Source organism: Hipposideros armiger, unplaced genomic scaffold (genome assembly GCF_001890085.2).
Source record: "Hipposideros armiger isolate ML-2016 unplaced genomic scaffold, ASM189008v1 scaffold_106, whole genome shotgun sequence".
Taxonomy (NCBI): Eukaryota; Metazoa; Chordata; class Mammalia; order Chiroptera; family Hipposideridae; genus Hipposideros; species Hipposideros armiger.
In genome coordinates, this window is record NW_017731456.1 from 2,558,862 (window position 1) to 2,571,351 (window position 12,490).

General features: G+C 42.7%; 1 protein-coding gene across 3 annotated transcripts in view; it reads left to right on the forward strand.

Annotated features, from left to right (window-relative positions):
- Nucleotides 1-9,561, forward strand: part of IL12RB2 (interleukin 12 receptor subunit beta 2) — a 78,639-nt gene extending 69,078 nt beyond the window's left edge. For all 3 annotated transcript variants that reach the window (XM_019646773.1, XM_019646774.1, XM_019646772.1), the window contains 2 exons: nt 252-348; nt 5,036-9,561. In XM_019646773.1, the coding sequence (XP_019502318.1) occupies nt 252-348; nt 5,036-5,563 (625 nt within the window). In that variant the 3' untranslated portion in view covers nt 5,564-9,561. The remainder of the gene's footprint in view (nt 1-251; nt 349-5,035) is intronic.
- Nucleotides 9,562-12,490: the final 2,929 nt, after the last annotated feature.

The window sequence follows — 12,490 nt, forward strand, 5'->3', positions numbered from 1 at the left end:
GCAAAAGTTCCATAGTTTAGTTAGCAAACCCCAAGTGGTTATCTCAACTCTATATCATCTCTCCAGACTTCACAGAAAACTAGTGCAGCCTCAGATGACGTATCATCTTTCTCCCTCAGTGTTCCCATGTTACTCATTGGCATACCCCTCCACTGAACGACGGCTCTACTGAAATCACTGCACTGAGAACCACTGCTTCCATGCCATCGAGGACACACTTAACCAGATGCCAATGTTTTCTTTATCTCTAGGGTGTTTGTGCTCCTTGCAGCCCTCAGACCTCAGTGGTGCAGAGAAATTCCAGACCCAGCGAATAGCACTTGGGCCAAGAAATATCCCATTGTGGAGGTAAGATATAAAACCACAGCGGTCAGTCAATGGGGTTCTAGAAATCAGCACATCTAAGTTTCCCATTATATTTGGAGGGAACCTGCGATCCTATGAGTAAGCTGAAGTCTTTCACGCTAGCTTACCAGCTGAGTCATCACTCCCATGCAGTCATTTTCTGAGCCTTATGACCAAAAGACTACATAACTCATAGCTTTTCATTCCTGTCTATGCCTTATGTTCCCCTTCTCACCTCATGTCCAACGAAATAAAACAGCATGTATTTTTGCCATTTGCTGAGCACTAGTCTGAGCACCAACTCATTCAAATTCAAGAGAACTAAAGCTTTGCCATGATGTTCCCAGTCCTGTGTGAGCATAGAACAGACAAATAGAGTCCACACTAATTTGGTTTGGGCAGGAAGCCAGGAAGTCATTCCACTGTGCACAGAAAAGGTTTTCAGGAGAGGCTGCTCAGCTGCAGGTGGGAGAGCTAGAGTCAAGGAAGTGAGGGGAGCTGCTGCTGTGCAGCCCCAGGAGGTGAGAACAGCTCACAGTGGGCAAGGTGGTTCCCCCTCTGGTGGAAGGTCTGGAAGATGAAGGCATCTGGATATGGCACAAGACTGTGTATTTAAGGAAAGCAAAGTGGAGGGGAGCGGTAGCCAATAGCCTCCCCATTACCCCGGGTGTTGGTAGCCCCACTCCCTTTGTCACACCGTATATCCCTCCTCCGAAGTTCTTTGCCTCAGTTCCCCAGTGCATTCTATCATCTACACCCTTCCTAAGACCAGAAGCCAGTGCAACCAGCCACTGCTCAGGGAAAGAGCTGGTCTCAGCCATGTCTGCCTCGGTAGGAATTTAAGTCACAAAGGCAGCTGAGTGCCTTTAAAATAAGGCTTGGATGTAAACCTCACCTCTGCCACTTACTACATGGATGACCCTTGGGCAACCTGCCTGACATTGGAACCCTCGTTTCATCCTCTGTAAAATAGGAATTGACAATATCTCCCATGTATACTGTTGTGAAGATTAAGTAAGATGCCACATAACGCACACGGGTCACACAAGGCAGATTGCTCACTTTCTTCCCAGGAAGGCTCATACTTGATGTCTCCTCTATTGAGGGCTTTTGTGCCTGTTAAGTTGTAACAGCAAGAGCAGTAATAACAACAGTAGCATACACCTGGGGTGCCAAAAAAATGTATACACATTTTAAGCAATGTTATCTATATATGTATTACTTTTCAAAGTTGAATTATGGTAGCAACGTGTAGTACGATGTTTGCTCAAAAGATGGTGTTAATCAAATGAATGCTAGTGTCATTCACTGTATTACAATTTAAGTTTTCTCCCTTCTTAAAATGTGTATACATGTTTTTGGCACCCTCTGTAGATATATATATATATATAGACACACACACATATATATGTATATTTACACATATAAATTATATATCTACAATCTACATGATATAGTTATAGTATGGTAGATAATTGTATTATTTCTGTATACATACATATTACTTTACATATGCCAGACACTTTAAAAGACGTTTTTCATGCATTAACATCTAATCCATACAGCTTTATAAAGTTGTACTGTTATCCTCATTTTCCAGATGAGAAAACTGAGGTACAAAGGACCAAACTTGCCCAATGTTAGTCAGCTAATAAATGTTGGATCCCAAATTCACATAAAAGTAGGATATGCTGTCCGCCATTATACTGTACATCCTAAAAGATCTTTAAGCACGGGTGTGAGGGGCGTCTTTCGAGAAGTCAGCACCTCCGAGCTGAATACACTAAAGAGGTGTTCACACACAGGGCCCTCATCCAGTGATGACCTGTGGGAAGGCACTCTGTAAGGATACCTCTGCTAGTGTAAGAGGGGATTCAAGTACTAGGAGTTGAGCCAGCCGAGCTTTAAGGTCTTCTCTTCCCGTGTTGTGATTGCAGTCCCTTGTCCTAAAAGCCTGAAACAGCATGGTGGGAAGCAGCTCCGGGTCAGTCATGGAAACCTGGCTTCCCACGCTGGTAGCTTTGGTGTCATAGGCTCTGTTTGCCTCTGCCTGGGCATAAGGGCCCATAAAAAGCCTAGAAGAAATGCTAAGACATATAAAGGGTTTGAGAAAATAACACAGGGAAAAGGTAACCGAAATTGCCACACATGTGCCCGAAGTTGTATAGTATAAATATTCATTGCAGCATTATAAATAGAAGCCAAAAAGTGGACATAATGTAACCTGCCACCAGGGGGGCAGGTTAAACATTTTGAGTGTATCCGTACAACAGGATATTATGCAGTTACTAAAAAAAAATCTCTATGTGTTTAAAAATCTCTAAGATACTTAAAGTGAAAAAAACAAAGTTTGTAACAATTGTCTGAAGTGGGTTCTCATCTGTATAAAAAGTAGATATACACACACACACACACACACACACACACACACCCTCCCCTCCCCCACCTCCTCATGCGCACAGGGTATTTCTGGAACCCTACATACGAAACTGATCATTGGGGTTGCCCTTGGGGAGGGGGTTGGATATGAAGGCCACTTAATTTTCATTACAAATGAAACTTTTAAACTTTTAAACCTTTGAACTTTTAACATTTCTTACAAAACTATGTGCATCTATTTCTTTTGCAAAAATAACTGGTAAATTAGAAAGTTTTAAAAATTTATCTTAAACAAGGCATCTGTGATGGCCTTGAGGCCGCCTTAGAACCCTGCTTGCCACTCAAAGTGGGTAGACTGTTTTTAAAGACCCAAACTGCTCTCCTGGTGACAGGCTGAGGCCATAGTCCGTCTTTCATCTCCAACAAAATGTTTTCAGTTCTCAGGCCTTACAACCCCCTACCATTTCTTAAGATGTGGCTAAAAAACCACATGTCTTAAAAGCTCTGGAGGAAAAGGCTAAATCATAAAGGGGATCGCTGGAATGTTATCCATGTTGAGCCTTTAAAAGCTTACAATAGTGTCCTTGAAGTACCTGAGCTAATGGTGGTCTAAGGCCTTGCCCCAGAGGGAGGTCCTGCTTTGTAAGAGCTGAGGAGCAAGCAGCCTTGTCAATATTGCCAAAGCCTTCCAGAAGGCAGAACCTCACCCTAGGTAATCTCGCCCACATCTGTGACAGCCACTTAGTTTCCCAGAGCCTCCCGCCACGTTCCAAGCCACACCCGGTGTGCCAGAACCAGTTTGGGAGCAATCGGAAGAGGAGGCTCCCAAGAGAAACATGTACATACCCTCTAGCTTGTCAGGGCCCTTTGCAGAAGTCTGTCCTGGGACAGCACCGTCATTTACTTTTTGGAAACTTCTCATGCTCAAGGCAAGGGAGTGGACAGCAGAGCCACTCCAGACCAAATCACTCTTGCACAACATGGCAGTTGACAGATGAGGGAACTGAAGGCCTCAGAGGTTGGGACTCGTCCTCAGGCTTTGCCCTGTCCCGAGGCTAACTTTTTTTTGTCATTCTGCTCCTCCCTGAAGACATGGTCCCTGCTCATAGACAGCTGGCGGAAATATAAAATGCTAAATAAAAGTGGCAGTATAGAGCATCATGTGCCAAGAAGCTAACGGGTGGTTTCTTCGCTGCTGTATTCCAGCGGAGGGAACACACTAGGGACTTCGTGATAGAGCAAGGTGTCAGGCAGGGGATGGCAGGGCACACAGAAGCAGGTGGGGGCTGGCAGCGGAAGCATGGATGGCGGCGGCAGAGAAAAAAGGTTTAATAAGACCAGGATGGTGTGTGCCTGAAATAGTTTCTGAATGAAAACATGGGGAAGTGGAGGAAGGTGCAGGAACTTGGCTGCCAAGCTAAGGGCTGGAAGCTTTACTGCCTGTGTAAGCCTGAGTACTTAAAGGCTGTGGAGCTTTGCTTTAGAAAAGCAGTCGATGTGAAAGATGGTTTCCAGGATGTAAGGAGAGCCCAATAAAGCCCATTAAAAGAAATGTTAACAAAGTGCTTGGACTCGGCAATCAGCAGTAAGTTTGGAAAGAAGAGCTGGTAACCAATGCACTGGTTATGAAAGAGGAAGCAAGCAAGAAAAGTAACAGACAAAATTAGGTAGGGGGAAAAGGATAAAAATTTCTTCCAAAGAATTATTCTAGAGGGGTCTTTTTTAAGAGTAGAACTGATAGATATTATCCTGCCTAAAACCTTTCAGTAGTTGTATCAAAACCTGAACTCCTTAGTATCCCTTGAAAGTCCCTTCATCACGTGACCTCCTATTTCTGAAGCCTGTTTTCCTGTCATAAGAACTAGCAGGCTCCAGAATAGACCTGTCCTCCTTGCCAACAACCTCCCTATTTAGAGAATAGTATACGTCTCAGTATTCAGCTCTCGTGTGACCCTTTTGGTCTTCCCTGCCTCCTTCCCCAGAGGCAAGCTCAGCCTTTCCTTTGCACCCAGTATGCCCTCTCCTAGAGGAAAAGCAGCTAGAGCATTCCGACTCATCAGGAAATCTGGCTGAAGGTGAGCAGGATAGTGACTCATTCACTGGCTGGGGGTTGAGGAGTCCATAGCTCCTGCTTGTCTGTCTCCCTGACAATGTTAACTGCTTCTCTCTCCTTGTAAAGTCAAGGACCCACAGTGTCCCACTGCAAGCTGACTAGGCAGTGCAGGCTGTGAGGCCTTTTAAAACCTAGAAGTCAGCTGACATGGCTGCTTCCTTAACACAGCCATCTGAGCCTCTTCCTCCTCTTTCTCAGAAGGCACAGCTGCCCTTGGACAGGCTCCTGACAGACTGGTCTGCTTCCGAAGAACCTGAGCCCCTGGTCATCAATGAAGTCCTTAATCAAGTGGCCCCCATCTTCCGACATCCCCTTCGCTCCAAATGGCCAGAAAAGGGACGAGGAGTCCAAGGTCACTATTCCTCTGAAGAAGACAGTGCCTCAAGCCCATCACCTCCAAGTGCTCTCTCAGTGGAGACAGGACAACTAGTGGATCTGTACAAGGTGCTGGGGAGCAGGGGCTCTCACTCCAAGCCCCGAAACCCAGCCGGCCCCTTGCCAGGCCTCCTTGTGGACTACCTTCCCACCCACGAGGGCTACTTACCCTCCAACACAGATTCTCTCCCTTCACAGGAGGCTCCTACAGCTGACCCCCTGGAAGAACTAGAGCCTCAGCACATCTCTCTCTCCATTTTCCACTCAAGTTCCCTTCACCCGCTCACCTCCTGTGGTGAGAAGCTAACTCTGGATAGGTTAAAGATGGGGTGCAGCTCCCTCATGCTTTGAGTGGCAAAGCTTGAAAACTGGAGTACACACCCCCCCCAACCAGCACAGCATGCCCGTCAACCCAGCCCCCTGCTCCAGGTGCCACCACCTCTAGGTGCATGCCACCATCAGCTGGAGCGCAGTCAAGCCAGCTCAGAGTGGATCTCGGGAACGGAATTGGCTATAACCCAGATACCTCATCTTGCCTTGTCCAGAGCCTTAAGATTACATCCTCCACTGTGTGGACCTAGAGACTCCAATAGAAGGCCTGCAACTTTCTTGACTACGCTGGCCAGAAAGGGGAAAGGAAACCAAAACTCTCACTAGCAGTAGCATAAGTCCAGAGGACCATTCATGCAACTGTTTATAAAGCAGCTGTTACATACCAGATGTTGTCTAGATCAGTACTGTTCAATAGGCCTTTCTGAGAAGTCTTCTATATATTATCTACACGGTTCAATACAGCAGACACTAAGCACATTGGCTGTTCACTCTGGAATGTGACTAGTATGACTGAGGAACTGAATTTTGACTAATTAAAAATCACAAGTGGCTAGTGGCTGCTGTATGAGAAAACGGCCCTAGACGATGGACACACTAGTCATTACAGCAGAACCATCAAAACAGATCAACCTAGTCTTATACACGTGAGGACATAAAAGACCCTAGTGAACACCAATATAGGTGCTCCCACGATGGTCGTGACTGTCCTTATTTGTGGAAGCCTAAGACTACCTTTTTGGTAGTTTTGCTAGTTTATTTTGCCTTCACCTTCTTTCAGTGAATCAAGAGCAGCTGGACGGTGGACAGCTATCAGAAACCTAGTTAGGACCTTAAGCAATCAGCCTTCCCTCTGAAATCAGATGTCTTGATAAGGAGTGGGATGAAGGCTCTCTGACCCCATGTTTCCTCCACCTGCTGCAGCAAGTGCTGCCTTAAAGACGAGGGCGGTCTCAGATGCGTCTAAGACCCAACTACCACAGTTGCACTCTTAAGTCCCCCATCCCGAAGACATCCTGCTTTCCTTCCTCAGGAACTGAGCTGGTTCTCAGGTCCACATTGAGCCTGTAGTTCTCTCCTCCCCAGAACCAACTTGGAACATAACATGTTTTACTCCTTTAGAGCTCTGGCCCCTGGCTTGTCACCTTCCCCTCGCCCATCGCTGCCTCTGTTCCTTCACTATAGGCACTTTCTGAGCTGCTGGGAGTCTTGGTTTAAATGCTAATAGTACTCTTCCCAAAAGAACAGGAATGAAAGGTCCAAGAACATTTTCCTTAAAATCCCTGTCAAGCCTGGGACCTACCTACAGCCCTGTGCCATCCAAACACTAGAATTGAGACAGTTCTATTAGGTTTACCAAACATACCTCAGAGCTCTAGAAATCAAAGTAACACTTCTTATTCATGTTTAACTCTTCATTCATGCTTCCTGCCAGTCCACACTTAACATGTTTAGTTCTCCCAGGCTTTCTTTGAAGAGCTCAAGCTCTTCCTTACATCTCTATTCTACTTTTCAGCCGCTGTGCAACACCCCACGAGTCTCCCCGATCTTAGCAGCTTCAGCAGTGGCTTGTCTGCAACCAGAATGTGGTGCCCTTTTGTTTGCAATAGGCCGAGACAGACAAGGCCACCTTGAGAAGCCAGCAAACCTATCACCTCTTGGCAATGGAAGCCAATTTTTCTTTCTTGAAATACCTGTTTTTCGTTATCTTTGAGTTTCTTTTGATTACCTGATATCCATCTCAGTCAGTCCTCCCTTCCCCACCTGTCCCCAAAGACCAGCTCCCAGTCTCCCTTTTACCCCTCTACACATCCTTTCCCTCCTCTTAAAAGCCCCGGGGGATACTGCAGTCTTCATCTGTTTTCCTAAAGAACCATGCATGTTTCCCCAGCACCATGCCTGCTGCATACATAGTAGGCTATTAATAAAAAGTAAAAGATGTCACCACTGCTTTCATCTTGTTACGTTCAGAAGCCAGTCCAGCTGTGCCTGCTTCCTTTATTGGAACAACTGAGTTTGCATCTGTTCCGCTTCGCTCCCAACCCCTTTTCTACCCCTGTTCACTGACAGCACTGCTATAATAAACTAAACTGCAGTTTAGTTTAAAAACATATTTGAACAAGACGGGCTGCTCACTCTGCCAGATAAAATGTCCTCTTGCCATGAATGACAGATAGGTAACTTCCTTCTACCCTTGCCCCAAGTAGTTTTCACACTCCCTCTTCCTGCCACTCCCCCCACCCAACAAAATCCCAAATTAGGTTGCCTAGTTTACCAGGAGGAGCTCACCAATATATAGGTGGAGCTCACCGAATCATACAGCCAGACTTTCATTCCTCAAAGAAAACTAGTAATGATTTAAATCCTCACTCCTGGTATACATCCAAAGTCAACCCAGAAATCTCTGCTATTTAAACACATCAAAATTCTCAGGGACCTAAATACTACAAATAAAGTCCAAATTCACGCTTAATGGATTCATGAGAATCTTCACCATTAATTCTTGTATAGAAATCCTTACTTTGAATTGCTCCTTTAAAGGGCCCTCTTTCCCATAAGCCAGATTTTGTTTCCTGAGCTTCTCTCTTCCTAACTGACAATACGAAAAGTCAAACTAGTGTTATCTAGTTCTTCCCTTTTACTGCCTTTTCCCCTCCACCCTGTCCCAATTTCTCAGCTTCCATTAATAGTCTACAGCTGCAACTACTGATGCCCTGAGGCCAGTGAAAGAGATGCCAAGCTAGGCACATTCTATTCTAGTCAAGCCCCCATGTTCGATTCTTTTTTTTCTCCATCAAGCTCTGCCTTTTTCTTTCCCTTGATGCAGTTAATCATCTGTCCCAACATCACTGCTCAAGCCCTCCAAAGGAGCCGTTTTTCTCTTCCTAACCTGCAGGACTCATGTTCACATTATCCAACCTTATTTAAGGCTGACAGGTGAATCCTCAAGTAAATCACTCTGTAGAATAAGATATCATAAAGGTCTCTTTCCCCTAAAAAACATAAATAAGCAATTCCAATCAATAGGCTAACTGACAACGAAAAGAAACAAGTCAGATCTTTACATCAGCCTATACTGGAATAAGTTTCCAATTAAAACTGCAAAACTCACACACACCAAGTTAGATAAAAATATTTGCAACATATGCCCATGGATAACGTAATTAAATAAGGCACTTACAGATCAATATGAAAAAAGCCAACACTTCAAAGAAAAATGGATGGAGTTAAAAACATAAAATACATTAAATGCCCAATAAATATGAAAAACACAATAACCTGTAGTCAAAGAAATAAAACTTAAAACACTATTTTTCACTTACCAAATTAGCAAAACGAAATTTTAAAAATCAGCCAGTATTGAGAAATTGGTGTTCACAACCAGGTATGCTAGCTGGCTCCTTTCTGGAGGCAGCTGGGCAATACAACTCTACTCCTAGCAAGGTATACCAATATCAGTATAAATAACATGAGTAAAATTTGTCACAGCATTGATGAAAATGGAAGGAGCCAAAATGCCCTTTAGTAGGGATTTGGTTAAATCATCTATAAAACAAAACACTGAATTTCATCAAATATAAGACTACCAATTTTAGAATACCCCATTGTTTTAAATAGAAAAAAATATGGCTAATTAAACCCTAATATGCCATCGATTTCTATAGCGCACACCCCCTCCTCCACATTTTAACATGCCTGAAACTGGAATGGATCTTAAAATCGACAAAAAACATACTATGCAATCTTTTATAAACAATATTTGACATGAAAATGCTGTTACAAAAGACTGAATAGAACCATCTCATCTTAATAAATCAATGCAAAAACATTTTGAAATATACACCAAAATGCTAACAGTGGTTACCTCCAGCCGTTAAGTTTTTAGATTACATTTTTGCATTTCCATTGCAAATACTCATTACTCTTATAATTGGAGTCAATGAAATATACATTATCATTTTTTTTCCCCATAGACTTGGGTCTAGAGCAGCGGTTCTCAACCTGTGGGTCGTGACCCCTCTGGGGGGTCAAACGACCCGTTCACAGGGGTCACCAGGTACTCGTATGTGGGCGTATCTGCATGAGGGCCTGGAGATGGATAGAGGAGCGGTGTCTCGGTTCCTAAGACCATCGAAAATATGTTTTCTCTGATGGTCTTAAGCGACCCCTGTGAAAGGCTGAGAACCACTGGTCTAGAGACAGACACTAACCAACCACTTTCTTTATGGCCCATCTCTTTCATCCTCCATTTTGTCTGGCACTTTCACTGACCCTTAGTTTTCTTGTCAGATGGTAGAAAAGGCAAATTAGATGACACATTAGGGTGGGGGTGTTAGTTGGGGAATGTTAGGGTAATAACTGAAGCAATGGATCTTTGAAATACAAAGTGTATAAGAAGCCAATTTGTGCCAAACTCCCCTTCTAACAAGAACTGTTAATGATTAACATATAACAGTACTTAACTGTCCCTTGGTATCCTCAGGGGATTGGTTCCAGGACCCTCTCCCAACCCTTGCATACCAAAATCCTCAGATGCTCAAGTCCGTATATATAAAATGGTGTATTTGCATATAACCTATGCACATCCTCCCATAGACTTTAAATCTCTAGATTACTTATATCACCTAATACACTGTAAATCGTACTGTTAACATTTAGGGAATGACAAGAAAAGTCTGTACATGTTCAGCACATATGCAACCACCTTAGGCCTAACTACATAGTACCTGTCAGCAACAATGTGACATTTTTTTCAAGTATTTTCAATCTGCAGTGGGTTGAAACTGGATTTAGAACCTGTGGATACAGAGGGCTGACTGTAACACAGTGCATGCAGTTTTTAAGACATGTAACTCAGTTCTCACCACCACTGGTTAAGGTAGGTGTTGTCTACGCTACAGATGAGGAAACTGATACAGGTAACTCAGCCAAAGTCACACAACTAGTACCTGATACCAGACAGTCTTGTTTCACAGCATTAACTTTCAATTATACAATCCCTTTCTATGCAAATGACTGCTCTACAAATTTGCATCAATTGGGACTTTGACAAAAACTGATATTGCATAAAAATCTTGGAAGCGTTTTTACTAAGTAACCCAAACCTGGCATTTCCATACTTCTAAAGTTCTGGATCATTCTTGGTTAAGAAATATACCTTAAAACCGGGTACATTTTATAACAAATGACACCAGGACAAACCTGGTACTCCTGAATTTGCGAATTTGTCTACCTAATCTAAATCCAATACAAAGCACAGGTAGGCCACAGAAAGAAGAAAACACTCCCAAGAAAGTCCACTATTTTAAAGAAATTGATAAATGTAGTTAAAGATATTAAAAACGTTAGGCCTTCCTTTTAAATAGAAAAGCAATGTTTTCTCTTTCATTAAAATAGCAGTAACCCCACCCAATTTACCTGATTTCCCCCCCAAACATGAAGGCTATATCTTAAGCAAAAAGGAATTAGGATTGCATTTTTGTTGACTCAGTTTTGTTGCTCGTATTGTTGAAACACAAACATCTTTCCTTTATTCTGTGGTAACTAGCTCCATATTTTGCTAGTGGTCATTTATTTACAAGTGGTTCTTACGTTGATTCTGCTGAGATTTCAATCACATCTTTAAGAAAAATACAAACCTTTTATGTGCTGCCATGGGGTCCCTTTAAGTCAACTGAGGCCACTTTTCAATTTCCACAACTTTAAGGAATTATTCCGTAAGAGGCCCTGCCCTTGTCTAGACAAGAGAATGTAGGTGAGGTTCAAATTACCTTTCCTAGCCAATTTCAGACATTTTACTACCTATAGGTGATAAGACTATAAAAGCTATTATAAGAAATTCAGAGAAAAAATTATTCTGAAAGGCCCTAAACTTGCACTGGGACAGGAATACCCACAGGCAGGACATTTTCACTATATTCAAAGTGACAAAAACATTCTTTCAAAACTGGATAAAAATTAATAACAACAAATTCTTTGTTCCTTTATGAAAGAAAATCTCAACTCACTTGCTAAATGGCTGTCTCTCCCTGCTCGGTTAGCTGAGAACATGGCCTGTTTTAACCTGAGGATATTTTTGTACTGTCTAAACCAACAAACCTGGAGACCCGGATCCCCAGCCCTCACCAGCCAAAAAACTGTCTCAAGGTGAAAATAGGACGCTGCAAGATTTCATTTAGAAACAGAAATCTTACTTTATTCCATGACAAAGGGAGTAAAAGGTCATTTGCCTTCTTTTTGCAACGCTGTACAACATACTTGTTTCCTAAGTTTTTTCTCCTCTCATATTTGTATTACAACCCCACAACTAGATACCTTTGCATTTCCGTAAATACTCCCTGTAGTTTATCCATTCTGATCTTTGGCAGCATAGCTTTCAGTGCATCTGAGTTGACAGTTTAAAAAAAAAAAACACCCACTTTTGACCCGCTTGCATTAGATTAAAATAACTTGCAAGGATAATTAAGCCAATAAAGCATTTCTCCAGCTACAGATGCAGTCTTCAATTCAAATTCTTCCCTCTAAAAACTTGCACTTAAAAAGTTTAGTAACTGAATCATAGGTAGCAAGATTGATGATCCTGGAAAAATGCACTCCTGTAACAAGGTACTAGTAATGTTCCTCAATCAATATAGTAGCAATTTCCTCTTAATAAAACTGTCCCTTTTTCCTGAAGACAGCTTCTTTCTCAGATGATTTTAAGTATTTTCACTTAGTATTACGTAGCATCCAAAGCACTTCTCTACTTATGACTTTCAGCTCTACTTTTTGACTCAAGAAGCAAGGGAATCAGTCCTATTGTTAAAAACTTTGATCTACTGGATTTTGTTGATAATAGTGACTAAGTTCCACTCAGTCTTCAAGGCCTACTGTTATGAACATAATACAGTAGTCTGAAGTACACTACACTTACTAGGTATGCTGATTTTTTTCCCTTACTGGTGACCA